This window comes from Mus caroli, chromosome 8, assembly GCF_900094665.2.
Source record: "Mus caroli chromosome 8, CAROLI_EIJ_v1.1, whole genome shotgun sequence".
In the NCBI taxonomy this organism is placed as follows: domain Eukaryota; kingdom Metazoa; phylum Chordata; class Mammalia; order Rodentia; family Muridae; genus Mus; species Mus caroli.
This window is the reverse complement of record NC_034577.1, coordinates 7,635,519-7,652,568: the sequence shown is the minus strand read 5'-3', so window position 1 is coordinate 7,652,568 and position 17,050 is coordinate 7,635,519. Positions and strand designations below refer to the sequence as shown.

At 47.6% G+C, this 17,050-nt stretch overlaps 1 protein-coding gene across 1 annotated transcript in view; it reads left to right on the top strand.

Annotated features, from left to right (window-relative positions):
- Window positions 1-11,302, top strand: part of Col4a1 (collagen type IV alpha 1 chain) — a 116,318-nt gene extending 105,016 nt beyond the window's left edge. Inside the window, exons 47-52 of the mRNA XM_021169414.2 lie at window positions 1,254-1,352; window positions 2,167-2,379; window positions 3,168-3,345; window positions 6,693-6,807; window positions 7,894-8,066; window positions 9,860-11,302. Of these exons, the coding sequence (XP_021025073.1) occupies window positions 1,254-1,352; window positions 2,167-2,379; window positions 3,168-3,345; window positions 6,693-6,807; window positions 7,894-8,066; window positions 9,860-9,941 (860 nt within the window). The 3' untranslated portion in view covers window positions 9,942-11,302. The remainder of the gene's footprint in view (window positions 1-1,253; window positions 1,353-2,166; window positions 2,380-3,167; window positions 3,346-6,692; window positions 6,808-7,893; window positions 8,067-9,859) is intronic.
- The last annotated feature ends 5,748 nt before the right edge of the window (window positions 11,303-17,050 follow it).

Genomic DNA, 17,050 nt, shown 5'->3' with positions numbered 1-17,050 from the left:
TAGGTGCCTGGGTGTGCATGTGGGGTTGTGTAGGTGCCTGGGTGTGCAAGTGGGGTTGTGTAGGTGTCTGGGTGTGCATGTGGGGTTGTGAAGGTACCTGGGTGTGCATGTGGGGTTGTGTAGGTGCCTGGGTATGTGGGCGGGTTTCCTATCACCTATGTGTCTAAGCCCAGAGTCTGAACAGCGGTTGACTATACAAACACATTTATATTTGAATGTGGACTTTGTTTAAAGTACACCAGATATAATAAAGTTTTTGAAAGACAACCCCCCCCCACTCTAAATGGCAAGTAAAATACAAGAAGACCAGAGGCTTACAACTCAACACAGTTAGACTTAGAAATATCCAACCCTGCCTTACTTGGCAGGGCAGCTGGCAGAGTGGAGCACAGGTTCCCATGGGCTGCTGGGGTTGCCACTCATAGTCAGGGCTCATGAGTTACTCTGTCTATGAGCAAAGGCCCTGTGGCTCCTCCCCTGTGTTTCCAGCACACCCTCCTCTAGGCCCTTGCTATTCTCTGCCATTCCTCTCTCAGGAGCTGGTGGGAAAGGGGCTGAGAGAAAGCTGGGGGATTGGAAACAGCAACCAAGAAATGTTACGCTTCAAGCTGCTTATGAGTTAACTGTGCATGTGGAAACGGTCACCACAGCCTGCCCATGGCTTGAACACTGAGACTCTAGACTAGTGGCTCTCAACCTTCCTAATGCTGTGACTCTTTAATTCAGTTCCTCATGTTGTAATGACCACCAACCATAAAGCTATTTCATTCTTGCTTCCTAGCTGTAATTTTGCTGCTGTTAATAATGTAAATATTTGACATGCAGGACATCTGATGTGTGACCCCTGTGGGGATTGTGACCCACAAGTTGAGAACCATTGCTCAAAAGCACAGCAAGGAGGGAGGACAGACAGACCTCTCTCCCTGTCTCCCTTACTTGACCCTTTCCAGGTCTGGCTGTCACATAGCACCTGCAGAAAGCTTGGGAGAGCTCAGGGGACAGTCTGAGGGACAGGGTTGGGGCAATACCCCTTATATACAGTATGTCATCTGAGACTCCAACAGGGGAGCCCTGCCTGGGCTCTGCAAGAAGCAACTGGGTCTACCCAGGCCCTGACAGGCTACCAGGATCCATAGGTCTCTCAGACATATCAGCAGTGTGGGCCCTATGCTTGCTTCCCTGGAGAAGGGGAGAAAGAGGGCCAGTTTGCTGCTCACCAGACCAGATCACAAAGACTTCTCCCTTTCCCGCAGGTGTGACAGGCTCAGTGGGCTTGCCTGGACCTCCAGGTGTCCCTGGGTTCGATGGTGCCCCTGGCCAGAAAGGAGAGACAGGACCCTTTGGACCACCTGGTAGGTCTTTACAGCAGAAACAATTGACCCCGGCCTGAGGAACCTCAAAAGGAAGGAAGTTAAAAATAGTTCTGACAGGGTACCAAGGTAGTCCACGTCTTAGAAGAGAGAGGCTCCCGAGGGAGCTGAGGGTTGCTGTTGTTGATCAGTTAAGGTGTGTGCTTTCCAGAGTAGCCAAGGGGGTGGGCCCCCGTGGATTCGTAGCAGCACAGCATCCCACAGCTACAAAAATTCTGTTTTAGCCACAGCTAGTGGAAAATAGAAATGAAAAATAATAATGTCAGTGTTTGTCCCGAGGCCACTGGTGTGGAATAATCTTCATGGGCCCTCGTGCGAAGCAGGGACTGTCCCACTGTGGTGTCTCTGTGCAAAGAGCACAGCTCTGCAGACCTGGGGCGGCATGTGCTTCAGCCGTCCGAGGGATGCAGGATCCAGTTATCTGAGGACTTCCTTCATGCTCAGGCTATTGGATGAGAGTAAAGCTGTTGTGTGGATTCTGTAGTGCTCGCTCTTCCCTCTGAGCAGCCCAGGATTCCTTATGAATGGAGCAGTATAGGCTACTCTGTTTATTCATGGAAGAGGTTGTCTCCTGCTGCACTCTGGGCTCATAAAGCTATGCCAAGGTGTGATGTGGAGGCCTGCGAAGACTTAGTTTTGCCCTTTCCGCAACCTTAGTTTCGTGCGGCGAAAGGTCAGACACTTCTGCTACTTTGGGGCAGAGCAGCTAGCTGCGGTTCCTTGGAGCCGGGAGCAGGGGCTTTGGAGGGAGCCGGATGGTAGGTAATAAGGTGCTCTTTTATCTTCTCTCCCACAGGTCCAAGAGGGTTTCCTGGCCCACCAGGCCCCGATGGGCTGCCAGGATCCATGGGTCCCCCAGGTACCCCATCTGTGGACCATGGCTTCCTTGTCACCAGGCATAGTCAGACAACAGATGACCCACTGTGTCCCCCAGGGACCAAAATTCTTTACCATGGATACTCTCTGCTCTACGTCCAAGGCAACGAGCGTGCCCATGGGCAGGACTTGGGTAAGATGCAGTTCTTTTCCTGTGTGGCATGTAGTGGGCTCCTAATTAGGAATATGGCATCCTTTTCTATTTGCTACAGTGTGGGTGGGCTGGGTAGGTAGTGTCTTTTGGCAAGGGCTGGTCAAATCTCCTTTCACCCCCCACACGCTGACCCCTCAGTTCAACAGCTTCTATATGTCTTGTGAGAAGCATGGTCTATGAGGGCTTGGTCCTTAGACGTTTTTAAATTTGTAAAACTTAAGATCTCACTCTAGTTATTAAGTACAGTTGAGGGTCCTGTGGCACACGTAGCAATTTGTGCAATGTTCTTAAAATCGGGCTGCTTAATGTCGGCTCTTCTAGAAATACGCCATGTTATTCTGACAGAGGCTCTCTGCATCTTCTGGACTGCCCCCCAACCCCCGCCGAGTTCTTTTGGCGCAACAGGAAGCCACATGCATATGCCCACTATTTTTATCTGCTCCAGGGACCCTCCTCCAAGTGTTGCCCTAGGGTTGTGCACATTGCTGATGTAACCGAGTAAAGTCAGAAGCACAGCGGCTGAGAGACCTACAGTCATGCACCAAACATTCCTCCTGGGACAGGCTGCCTTCTGTTGGCACACTCTGTTGGCATGTTTTCCTTGCCTCAAACACATCTGTGTTGCTCCTTATGGTTTCCTTATTACCTGATCAGTTGAAATCTAATCTGCCAATCACTCGCCAGCATCCCAGCTTACTAGTGCCGTTTCCACACTGTGTGGACCAGACCGCAGGCTCTCACTTCCCACTGTGTTCTTTCCTGATCAGGTACGGCTGGCAGCTGCCTGCGCAAGTTCAGCACAATGCCTTTTCTCTTCTGCAACATCAACAACGTCTGCAACTTCGCCTCCAGGAACGACTACTCCTACTGGCTGTCCACGCCAGAGCCCATGCCCATGTCCATGGCACCCATCTCTGGGGACAACATCCGGCCCTTCATTAGCAGGTAAGCTTAGCATCCACAGAGGCAGTTGTTAAAAATGAAGACGAGAAATCGGTGCACACTTGGCCTTGAATGTAGAGAGGTCTGCTTCTGCCTTCCCAGGCTGGGGTTAAAGGCATGCACCATCATGCTTTTTTTTTCTTTAAAAGAAGATTTGTGCGTGTGTGTGTGTGTGTGTGTGTGCATGTGTGTGCGTGCGTGCACGTGTGTGTGTGTGTGTGCGCGTGTGCGTGTGCGTGTGTGTGTGTATGTGCACATGAGTGCAGCTGTCCTTGTAGCCAGAGACATCAGATCCCCCCGGAGCTGGAGTTACATGGAGTTGAGAGTCACCTGCTATGGGAGCCTCTTCTGGGTCCTTTGCATTTTCTTAGCCACACTAATTCATCTCTCCAGCTCCCAAATGTCCTTTCTTAAAGGATGAATGGGTGCACATTGGATTTTGTGTATCCACGCCTGCACTGCCCACGGCTGTCTGGGTTGGCTGTTCTGACTAAACCTACTCCGAATGCAGGTGTTTACACCTAACTTCTTGCCTTCCGTCCTTTGCTCCATCCAGAATTGGGATTTCTGAGTCACACATTGATTCTATTTTTAAGCGTTTGAGTTTGAGACACTTCCTTACTGTTTTTCCCCCCAGTGGCCGTGCCCTTGATGTCCTTGACATCCTGACATCCCCACCGGCCACGCACAAGGGCTCTCTCCCCCTTTTCCTTCACATCCTCACTAACACTTGTCAGTCTCTGTTGTGTTTTTCACAGTAGCCCAAGTGGTTGCAAAATGAAGCCTGTGGAACTATAGTACCGAATATATAATACCTGTCTCATCTGCTTGTGTAGTGTTTGTGCATAAAAATGATTTCAGATTCATTTCACTCAGAAACTTAGGCGTGATCCCTAGTACCACAGAATTGATGGTGGAGGAGCACAGATCCATTTCCTGCCCCCTGGCCCATTGAAGTTTGCTCCCTTGAGACTGTGTAATACCGACTGAGAATGCGTATGTCTCTGGCTTAGTAATTCCCACATTAAGCTTGTCCCCACAGTGACAGATATCTGGAGTGTTTTCAACTCAAGATCTTGCCTGGTAGGAAGTAAGGCTGGACATTTTATGAGTGAAAAGTATAAGATTGTCCTATTTTTAATTTTGTTTGCTAATTTCCATCATAATAACAGTTTATTGCTCAGTTGTACTAAGAAATGACAGAAACATGGAAATGGACAGACTCACTTGGCTAATGGTTCACTTTGTGCGTGCAGTATATTAAAGACAGAAGGAATGAGATCTCGGGAGCATTCCTTAGGAACTTACGAGAAAGCACCAGGCATCTTCATGCACCCTTGCGAGGCAGCTCTCACTATGCAGCCCAGGTTGGCCTTTAACTTGAGATCCTCATGCCTCAGCTTCTTAAGTGCTCAGATTTTGAGTCTGCTCCACCATGCCGAGATCTTCACAGGTCCTTTAAAAACATGAGCGAGCATGAAGACAGACAGACAGGCAGCCTGGCAGATCAGCTTTACCAGAGGGTCACAGACTCTCTGTGGTCGTGCTCTGAAGTCCCTCGTGACAGCCTTTATTGGGTCTTATGATGGAAAATGTCATTTATTACACTTGAAGAGTACACAGAGCATGCCAACACAGGCAGTACACAGAGCATGCCGTACAGACGTGTGATCTGTATGCAGACTCCTGCCCAGGCTGTGTTGAAGGCACTAGAAGGAAAACTAACTTTCTGTGATTTTTCTTTTTAGCTTTCCTTGGAAAACAGGTAGAAACTGATTATTATTGATATCTCTTGGTTACTTTTGGAATGGCATCTATGCTGGTCTTGATTTGGTTGAAGACACAGGCCCAGGGAAACTGTGTGTCTCATTCTTTTCTCCATGGGCGTTTGCCTTCACAAGGTTCCTGTTCTGTGAGCACACCTGAGATGCATACCTAAGATTTGGCATTTTAGGGTTCTTTATGTCCCTGCAGCTTGAGGGGCCCTTCAGGTCTCACCCAGCCACACAGGCATCTCTAATTCCCTGTTGTAGGGATGTGGCCTCCTTCCTGGGCTGAGAGTTACTTTAGCTTGATGGTTTCCAGCAATGTTTCAGGACTTCCAGGTCCCTTCTCTCCTGTGGGAAGACCCAAAAGCTTAATTTTAGAAACATTGACATAAATCTTTCCTTTTGAGTTTTGAGCCTAAGAGATGTCAGCTGCTTTCTTTATCCTGTTGGCTACAATTTCTAAGTACTTTCTACAGACAGGAGTGGCCATAAAGTCGCAATTCCATCACCTGAGAGAAAGGACAGGTGGTCAGAGAGGAATGGAATCTGTGATGGCCTGGCTTGTGACACTAACCACGGCTCTCCTTCTCTTTGGCCCGCCCCTCCTCTTCCCCCTAGCACCAAAGCATCCTGGGAAGAAGGGCACTTTATTTTCCATGCCTGAAAGGCAGAAGGCAGATGGACAAGGCCATTTCAATTTCAGTGGCTGGTGTTTAATGGAACCTTTTAGTTCATCTACATTTATGTGACTAAAGTAGAGAGAGTGTGTGTGCGTGCATACACATACACACACACACACACACACACACACATGCGCATACACACATGCACACACAGACAGACAGACACACACACATACAGGCAGACAGACAGAAACACATACACATATGTGTGTATGTCCACACAGACAGACACACACAGAGACAGACAGACAGACAGACAGACAGACACACACACACACACACACACACACACACACAGCACAGAAAATGGAATGACTAATCTAGCCGCCCGCCCACCCACTTCCCGTCCACGCATGCAGAACTTGTGTAATTATTCACACGTTTGTACTCATTTAGCAGCGTGGCTAACACTCTCTTCACTCTGTGACTGGAATGTAATTATTTTGCTGCTGCTGTTTGTGTTTTTAAGCAGTGCACTCCCCCACCATCCAGGACTCCCTTACTTGAGCGAGCTTTAGAACATCCGACCACGCTGTGGTTTTCACTCACTCTGGGGTGCCTTGTCATGGCTGGGCTTAAGCTAGCCTGTCCCAGGAGGGACTTTGTCCTCAGGAGGGGCCAGAACAGTGATTCCCTCTGCCACGGTTATGACGATCCCATTGTTCCTCTTATAGAATAGTTAAAAACAAAAAACAAAAAACAAAACAACTGCTTTTGAATTGAATGTTTTAGGAGAGAGATGGGCTTGTACAACCAAAGAGGAGTCCCTGAGCCTGAGTCCTGGCACTGCCACATTATTTATTCACTTAGACTTGAGCCAGGAGAGCCAGGGAGAGAGGGCAAGGGATGGGTCATCCCCAGGCCCATCCACACAGAACGCCTGCTTCTTCTCTTCCAGGTGTGCGGTTTGCGAAGCGCCGGCCATGGTGATGGCGGTACACAGTCAGACCATTCAGATTCCGCAGTGCCCCAACGGTTGGTCCTCACTGTGGATCGGCTACTCCTTCGTGATGGTGAGTGTTTGGGAGACTATATTTCCTTGGGAGGGCCCCCATTGATGTCGTTATCTCCTCTATGACTCCAAACTGCCCAGATCATCCCTTGTTGAATGTAACTTGGAGCCTGGTCTGTTGCTCTTGCAGTCTACAGTGCATCCAGGGCTCCCTGCTCCTCTGTGTTGGGAGCTGCTGCCTCCCATGAGCTCTAGGGAGCAACTAGAGTGTGGACTCTCCTCCGTAGTCATGTGACCAGCACCTGAAACCTGACCAGCTCTTCCTGTATTGTTAACACACAGGAGCTTTAAAGCAGAGAGCACTCGATGGGTGGGAACATGGGTACCCCTGTGAGCTTACACTGCTCCTGCCAAAATGGTGGCCAGGAGAATGATCCTCCCAGGCTAATACCCAGGATGCACCTGGGCAGTGAGGTACGCTCGTCTATCACCTGGCTGGTTTTGGATGTTTGTTAGCCCCTTGTAACCTTTCCTTTAAAAAGCCGGTTATGACAGGGGCGATTCCCTGTGTGAGGAGCTCACTGTAGCTTACACATATGTAAGTGTAACCACATATGTGGTTTTATCATCATGCTGAAAAGTATTGACTGAACTCCCACAAGTCCTGAACTAGTAAGAAAACGCGGAGGAATTTACTAACTTTAAGTAAGCATTCTAAGCAGACATCTTTGCCTTTCTCTTTAAAACTCTCGGGCAGAACCAATTTGTTCATCTGACCTGCAAACTGATGTTAGTATTTGACAGGAAAAGGGCTTCCTAATTATTTTCTAAGAAAGCTGGGTGCTCCCCTCTCACTGAGAGGAGCTGGTGTCTGGATTCTGGGATGGTGTAGAGGCCTGAGTGTCCCAGCCTGGCCAGCAGGCATGGATGGTGGACTACCAGGGCTGTTGAGCAGTTTTTTTTTGTTTTTGTTTTGTTTTGTTTTGTTTTGTTTTGTCTCAAAGTCTGTGAGCCTGGGATGAGGGTGGACTAGGAGGGACCTGGAACCCCCCTAAGGAGGCATCCTGGCTCCTTCCTAGGGACGACGAATCTCTCTTTGGGTTTAGGTGATAAAACCTCAGCCTCATGCCTTATGCTTGTCCTACAGCACACCAGCGCTGGTGCTGAAGGTTCCGGCCAAGCCCTCGCATCCCCCGGGTCCTGTCTGGAAGAGTTTAGAAGCGCCCCATTCATCGAGTGCCACGGCAGAGGAACGTGCAATTACTACGCAAATGCTTACAGCTTTTGGCTCGCCACCATAGAGAGAAGCGAGATGTTCAAGTGAGTTAGACCTGGAGGGCTCTGGCCTCCTGGCAGCCCTTTCTCTTTTGTTTCCTATAACCCACCAAATAGGAGTCTGTTCTGAGAGGGCAGATGACCTGGATGATTTTCAAAGGTGATCCGAGGTGATAGACTCCATTCTTCCATTTGCTGGGGAGCTGAGAAAGAAAAGAGGTCATTTGCCATTTTCGTAGATGAATGTGCTAAAATGTTATAAAGCAGCTGAAATCTTCAAACGGCTTGTGAAACATTGTATCCTTAATAGCCAGTGAGGAGGGCTGTGTGGCTCCTCTCTGTAGCATTTACATAAGGTGTGCAGGATATGTGAACTAAGGAACTTAACAAAAGACATTTCTTTCAGCACAAATATCACTGAAATAATAGGCAAGTCTTTCCTTTCTTGTCCCTTCCCATTTCTAAGATTCATTTGAGAACAATGAGCCCAGAGATGCTGGCTTTGTTGAAGTTACTTTGGTCCACCTCCAATGGTCAGGAGCATGTTGGCTGATGTGGCAGGAGTAGTCTCTTACTGCTCCTGCCCAGACATGGCCACTCTCTCCTGCAGAGAATCCTCTCTGTCTTCTCTGTTTCTGAGGCTGCCGTGAGGAATTCTGCAGCTATTTTGTTTTTCAGATCAGGTCATTTGCTAAACATCCCGAAGTATCATGTGCTCAACTGCTAGGATATGGGAATTTGCCAGATGCAGCATTAGCAAACACAGTCTAGTTTAGTTATGGAAACTAGAGTCTGCTTCTTACCCTTCAGCTGGGGCTGGGGTGGGCTTCGTTATAAGGTTAATAGCCGAAAATGGGACTTTTGATTAGAACCAGCAGCCTGGTATAATGAACCAAAATGCCTCCTTAAACACAATTAGATATTTTTTTTTCTTAATGCTGGAATTTGTAATGGAATTTGTAGGGTAAGCTCCTTCAAGTTCAGGACAAGATGTTGATCTATGTGGTTGGTGAGCTACCTCAACGTTTAGTTGAATTTGATAAGTACCAATCAGAGGTGAGAATTCACCTTGCTAATGACTAAAATAAGGATCAAGACGAGTCTCAGCTGCTCAGTGTCTCCCCCTCTCTCTGGCCTCACCTCAGGCCATGTGTATGGAAACACTCCCAGGGCTATGAACAGGTTTTGAGTGTCAGCTCATTATTCCAGGTTTATCACTTACCCTACCATCCAATGGAATGTAAGGAACACTCACTGTCAAATATTGTGCAGAAGAATAATGTTCTTCCATACCCTGGGAAGGCTCTAATCTATTAGAGACAATGAAAAGCTAATTATAGGACTAGAGAGCTGGCTCAGTGATTAGGAGCACTGACTGCTCTTCCAGAGGTCCTGAGTTCAATTCTCAGCAACCACATGGTGGCTCACAACAATCTGTAATGGGGTCTGATGCACTCTCCTGCTGTGTATCCGAAGATAGTTACAGTGTACTTGTATAAAGAAAAATAAATTAATAAAAAGTACATATTTCTTTAAAAAAAAAGAAAAGAAAAGCTAATTAGCCCTATGGCTGAGAGGTGATCTCGGCTGGGCTCTGGTGGGCTCCTGCATGTAGGTAATGTCTAAAACATTCCCATGTTGTAGAACCACAGACCCCAGTTGCTGATTATCATCAATGTAGATGGGTGTTTATCTGGTCCCTTAGGGATCACGGGGCTCTGGAGCTGGGGCTACAGAATTTCTGATTCTGTAAGCATCTGCATTTCTGATGCTCCATGATTCAGTGCTGCTGCTGCTGCTGCTGCTGCTGCTGACGGTGTAACTCTGTTGTGTTGCAGGAAGCCCACGCCGTCCACCTTGAAGGCAGGGGAGCTGCGCACGCACGTCAGCCGCTGCCAAGTGTGCATGAGAAGAACATAACTATGATGCTCGCCTCTGCCACCGTCACAACATGGTGCTACTCCCCCCTTGTCCTCTTCTCCCTCCCATTGTATTTGTAACAGCAATGAACCCTAGAATTGTATCCTGTGTACCTCACTGTCCACTATGAAAACCATAAAGTGCCTTATAGGGATTCGCCTAACTAACACACCCCGCTTCGTTGGCCTCTGTTTGCTGAAGGAGAAGGACAGGCAGCGGAGAGCTTTCCATAATGGCACATACCAAATGGCGCTCCTGATCCAATAAAAGATGAATTGCGTTTTGCAATCCAGTGCACTGATGTCTGGGGCGAGAACTCCATAAGAAACCCAAAGGTGCTAGGGGCGTGAGGCGCTCTCCACACAGCCCACAGCCCGCTTCATCCTGTCACCCCAGACGTGAGTGCTGTCCAACCCACTGTCCAGTGTTTCCACGTCAGGTCCCTCGAGGGGCTGTGCAGAGAACAGTCAAGGGAACTGGTTTCTTCCTCTTTCTACATGGAACTCCATCGTTTCAGCCCCAAACACAAACTCATGCCCTGTGTGGTACTACGCAGCTGCTTTTGTGGAAGTCATGGCTTTCCTGTGGAATAAAGATGGTCCAAAGGTTAGATGGAAAATAAATAAGTAAATAAATATATATATATATATTAGTAATTTATATAGGTGTCAGCAATTAGGCAGGTCAAGTTCTAGCGTAGAGCCTGTTGTTAAATAAAGCGCACTTGGTTTTTGCCTCTGGAGAAACTACTATCCTTTCACAGGGTTACCAACATCAGGCCACCGAATGTGAAACACCAGCTTTCCTCAAACTCACTCCCAAACCAGAGGAGGCGCAGAGATAGCCAAAGCCAACCCCATTCCTAAACATGGTGTCTATGATAATGAGCCCTGTGCCTGGCGCTTCTTGCTTCTGCTCTGCGTGGAGTATTTTCAGGGTTTGCAACACTAACCACAGACTGAATGACTGACTTCCCGTACGACAGCCAAGGCCTTTGTTAGCCTCCTTCATCCTGCATCCTGGCAGGCATTTCACACCTGAGCACACACAGGCAACTTCCCAGCTCCTCTCGAGCTGTGACACAGCCCCTGCAGGGAGTGGACAGGTCGCAGGAGGGCAGACTCGGACCACTATGCTTGAAGTGACATTCACTAAAAGTACCCACACTCTAAAACAAAAAAGTTTTTAAGACTACTAAGGCCTTCTGTGTAATTTCTTTAAATGTGTATTTCTTAAGAATTCAAATTTGTAATAAAACTATTTGTATAAAAATGAAGCTTTTATGGATTTGTTGCTAGAACTGAAACGGTGAAAGAGAAGTTACCACACGTACCGCTAATAAACCTGTAAGCTTTGCTGCATATCTTAGATCATTTTTATTTTGTATTTGTTCAAACAAGAGTCCTGGACTGGGGGTAACTTAGGGTGACTAACTACAAAGGAAGAGAACCCGCCCATACTTTCACTGCATTGTCAGCCCAGGCATTCCTTAGTCACCAGGCCAGCAGAGTGACATTGAAATTGGATCTGCCAGGCCTTAGCCCATTTCTGCAGCAGAGAGGACAAGGGCACAGGGCTGCATTCAAACTCAACTGAGCTACTCAGCTCAGATGAGTGCTGGAGAGGTGGCTCAGTCAGAGGTGTGAATTTGGATTTCCAGGATGCACGGAAAAAGTCAAGTTCGGTGGCCCATGCCAGTGGTTGTGGCAATGGGGGCCTGGGCAGGGAGGACAGACACACAGATCCCTGGCCCTTGCTTACCAGCCGGTCTGGCTGAGTTGGGGAGTTCCAGGTTCAATGACAGTTTCTCAGAAAATAAGAGTGATTCAGGAAGACCCTGAACTACATGTTGCACACACGAACCTGTCTCCATGCATGCACATAAAAGGTGGTATACACAAACATACACATACATGTACAAAAAGAAGATATTCTCTCTCTCTCTCTCTCTCTCTCTCTCTCTCTCTCTCTCTCTCTCTCTCTGTGTGTGTGTGTGTGTGTGTGTGTGTGTGTGTGTGGTGGGGGAGAGATTTAAGCTTTGGTAATTTTGTTTGTTATTCGAGATATTGTCTTACTACATAAACCAACCCGCTGGCTGGTCTGGAATTCTCTGTGTAGATCAGGCTGACTTCAGACTGGTAGAGATCCACCTACCACCTCTGCCTCCCAGGGCTTGGATTAAAGGTGTGTGTCACTACACCCAGCAAGTTTCAGTTTTAAACTCGTTTGAAATACAGTCCATGTGGGATGGATATGCTTTTCAGTTTTCATGAAAAGTCTAACTGTTGACATGTCCTTGGTGAATTCAACCCAGCACAGCCACAGTGAGGATGAATCAGGGTAATGTATGAGCGAGCGACCTTTATGCGCAAGGAAGAAGCAAGAGCATGAGGGAACATTGTGTGAGATAAAACAGGAGATCCTGCTGTGGATGCTACGCACGGTGCCCTGAATGCTCACATTACTAGGCCAAGGTCACAGAGGGAGGTCTGGTTTTGAACCTCTGCTCACTTTTGACATAACTGATAGACAGCACTCTTTGTGCTTTCCTCTGTGAGAATGGAGATGACAAATAATTAGGATTAATGGGACCATAACCAAATCCCTCCACAGTTATGTCACCCCCCGCCCCCATCCAGGTTCTTACAGCGCTGTGACATTCTCAGTCTCTCCACCTCCTCCCTCTACTCTCAGAAGTGAAACAATCTTGGACATGTTTGTTAAAAATCAGCTGCATCTCGATGTGTGGGACATACAATCAGTTTAGTTTTTAAAAGATTAGGTGTGCCTTTAACACATGACTACGTTACATGTGGGTATCTGTTCTCAGATACCTTGAGAGAGAGGTCATTCTTTCTTTCTTTCTTTCTTTCTTTCTTTCTTTCTTTCTTTCTTTCTTTCTTTCTTTCTTTCCTTTCTTTCTTTCTTTTCTTTCTTTCTTTCTTTCTTAAGATTTATTTATTAATTCATTTTATATTTAAGTGCACTATAGCTGTCTTCAGACACACCAGAAGGGGGCATGAGATCTTATTACAGGTGGTTGTGAGCCACCATGTGGTTGCTGGGATTTGAACTCAGGACCTCTGGAAGAGCAGTCGGTGCTCCTAACCACTGAGCCATCTCTTTAGCCCGAGGTCATCGTTTCTTTACTGAGTTCATTTTGTATCTGTAATTTAATTGGCCCTAAGTGTGAGATTATCTTAGGGATTCCCTAGTTTTACCCACCTACATGGCTCCACTTTCCATCCCAAGTGTCTTGATTTAGCTTAAAAGTAACCTTTTTTTTTTTTTAAATGTATGTATATGAGTGTTCTGTTTGCATGTCTGTACATTGGTCGTGTGTGTGTGTGTGTGTGTGTGTGTGTGTGTATGTGTCTATGCAGATAGGCAGTTTTTTACATTTCCACAATAAAGTCCACTCAGTCACAGCGTGTTATTCTTTTTATATATCAAACATTTTGGTTGCTATTTTGAAACTACTTTCTTTGTGTGAGTTTCACACCATGTACCTCAGTCCCATTCATCTCCCTGCTCCCTGGTACCTACCCTTCACCCTTGCAACCTCCCTGCCAAGAGAAAAAAGATCTTGTGGAAATCTTAGTGTGTCACACAGTATGCCCTTTTGTCTACGCTTTGCTTGCAAATGATCACTTCCTTGAGTCTGTTCTGAGGCTTCTGGATTCTGCTACTCTATCAATACTGGAACCCTCTGAGACTCCTCTTGGAGTCCTGTTGCTGCCCTGTGTCGTGGAGATCCTTTAGTTTTGGATCTGTAGGACTGCCCCTTCATACACTCCAGCAGTTCATCTATGGGGTAGATGCTGGGGTGGGCTGATTTAAAGTCCTGGATCTGGGCCTGGGAGGTAGCTGAGTTGGCCAGCCTGCAAGCTCTCCATCCCTGCCCCTGCTAGGTCATCCAATGGCAGCAAGGGAGCAGAACCAGCTCTCTGTTTTCATGCCCTCAGGGACTGCTCATCCACGCCCACACCATCAGGGCCAGCTCTACCGTCCTGCCCAGGTGAGGTGCTGAACCTGCTTTCCCAAGTGTGGCAGCTGTGTGAGGAATGAGGCCAGTTCTCTCACCTGGCATAGGTGGCAAAAGATGAGGTGGGAGCCTTTCTGCCTCATGTTCACCTCTGTACAGCAGACAAGTTGTGGGACCAGCTCTCCTACACTGACATCCTCAGGGCCAGCTCGCCAGTGTCCTGCCACCAGGATCAGCTCTATTGTGACCCAAGCAAGGTGCAGGGCCCATTCTCCTGAGTGCTGCAGCCGGTGACAGGCAGGGACAGCTCTCCTGATCTCATGCCCCAGGGCCAGCTCATGATGCCCTAGCAAGGAGTGGGGCTGATTCTGTACAGCCTCAGACATCAAGATGGCCCCAGGTAGTGGCTCAGACCAGAGACATCAGACTGGTCTTGGGTGGTTGCAGACTCCTGCTGCTGCAGGGTCATGGACCGACCCCAGACATGGCTCTTGATGGCAGCACAGGCCAGGTCCTCACCATGGTCCCAGGTGGCTACTCACATCAGGCTGTTCCTCACTCACTCACTCAAGTCTCCAATTCTGCCTCTCTTCATGGTGCCCACATCCTCCTGTTTCTCTTTCTCTCCCATCTCTCTGCCACTGACTTGCTCCTCTTAGCGGTGCCTGTGGTGTCTGAGTGTCTGCGATTGTCTCAGGATTGGTCTCAGGAGTGCTATGCCCCACCTGTGCAGTGTGGCACCAGGCAGGGGTCCTTTTGGGTGTTGTCTGCCTATCTAGGCCTTCCTGGTTCCTCTGGACTGGTGATCATCTTGGGTTGACTCGCTGCTTGGGCCACATGGCTCCAGGTTGGAATCATCTCCTTGTTTGCTAATATTTTATTAAATACTTTTTGTGTAAGCAAGTTAGGAAAGCTGCTTTTAGTCTTCTTTTTGTGTGTTGTCATGGTCTGGTTAAATTTGTTGTTGTTGTGTTATGTACATGTATGTGCACATACCTTGGCGTGCATACAGAAGGACAACTTGAAGAACAGTCTTTCCTTTCCCCATGTGGGGTTCTGAAAATTGAACCCAGGCTGTGAGGCTTGGCAGCAAGAGCCTTTACTCACTGAGCCATCTTGCCAGCCCTTGGTCCAGTTTATACATCAGGGAATGCCACGTACAAAACATGGGCAGCACAACGTTCTGCCTTTTGTTTTCTGGAAAAGATCAAGCAAGACTGGTGCCGTGTCATCTTTGAATGTTCAGAAGATCTTGCCAAGGGACCCGTCTGAGTCTACAAATGTCTTTTTTGAAAGCTTTCCGATGGCAAATTCAGTTTTAAATGGTTGCAGGATAATCTGGGCTCTCTGGTAATCTTGGACAGTACCAGGAGGCTTCCTGTCATGACCAGTTCCTCCTGAGTTACTGATCCCCCCACCGGCATGACTGTGGTGGCAAAAGTGAGGGTCTTTACTTATTCCCCAATATTAGAAATTATCATCTTCATCGTTTTCTTTATTGGTATCTATTAGCATTTGGTCTAGGCTCTGCCCCGCAGTTACCTGGCAACAGACAGGTGTGCCTGACTCAGTATAAAAGGGGCTGCTTGACCCTCTTCCTTGCTCTCTTACTCTCTTCCCCCACTGGCCTTCTCTCCGCATTCCCCTCCCCACCCCCCCACCCCCGTCTCACCATGTGCTTATAGGCAGCCTCTCCTCCTCCCCTCCTCCCCCTCCTCCTCCTCCTTTCTCTTTTCCCCCTCTCTCTCTGTCTCTGTCTCGTTCTGTCTGTCTCTGTCTCTGCCTTTCTCTGTCTCTACTACCCCTTCAATACCCACATGCCCTAAATAAACTCTATTCTATACTATACAGTGCTCCCTCAGGGGGATGGGATGCCTCAGCACGGGCCCACAGAGGGACCCCCTTCCCCAACACCATACAGCGCCTCCACCAAACACATCCCTGGCTTTGCGCGCTCTCTCTCTCTCTCTTTCTTCTTCTTCTTCTTCTTCTTCTTCTTCTTCTTCTTCTTCTTCTTCTTCTTCTTCTTCTTCTTCTTCTTCTTCTTCTTCTTCTTCTTCTTCTTCTTCTTCTTCTTCTTCTTCTTCTTCTTCTTCTTCTTCTTTCCTTTTATAAAACACAACACTAACTATATTGATTTTTCTTTTTTCTTTTTTATTTATTTATTATATATATATATGAGTACACTGAAGCTGTCTTCAGACAGACCAGAAGAGGGCATCGGATCCCCATTGCAGATGGTTGTGAGTCACCATGTGGTTGCTGAGAATTGAACTCAGGACCTCTGGAAAAGCAGTCAGTGCTCTTAACCTCTGAGCCATCTCTCCAGCCCCCTATATTGATTTTTCAGTGAATTGGTTTTTGTTGTTGTTTTGTGGATTTTTTTCTCTGCTTCCAATTTCATTGATCTGCAAGGCCCAGTAGCACATGCCTGTTAATCCCAATGCCACGGAGGCTGAGGCAGGGGGATCATGAGCTCAGGACCTGCTGGAGTTACAGAGTGAGCTCTTAATTTGAAATATTTTTCTCCTGCCTTTATAATTTCCTTTTGTGTCTTTGCTTTGCATTTATTCTGCCCCCCTTTTCTAACTTTGTACACTGGAAGCTTTAGATGGCCTGTTTGAGACTTCCTGCTTTCATATACGCTCTGGTCGTCCAAAATACCTTTCCGTGTGTAGACTAGCTGCGTCCCATTGCTTGATTCCATTTACATTCAGTCTAAAGTAATAGCTCGTTTACTTTGATCTATGGTCTATCTGGAATGTGTTGTTTGTCTCAGCCTGGTGGGGTCGGTCCCCTGTGGGAGTTCTTGTTTTAGTATCTGGTTTCATCATGATTTCATTCTGACCACAGAATAAACAACTCCTGACTTCCATGGTTTTGCAAATATATGTTCAAGCTCCTTTTATAACTCAGGGTATGTCCTTTCTTGGTAAACTTCCTTTGTGTAACTGAAGATATGGGTCCAATTAGTGTTGGATACATACAGCCCCGTGTGTTCTTTACCCACCATTTGCATCATGTCTGGAGAGGAGAGATGGAGTCTCCAGAGGGGTGCTGTTTATCTTTTCTTGCAGCTGGAGCAGCTCCTATTCTCCGACCAGCTCAGTGCAAGGCATGCCCA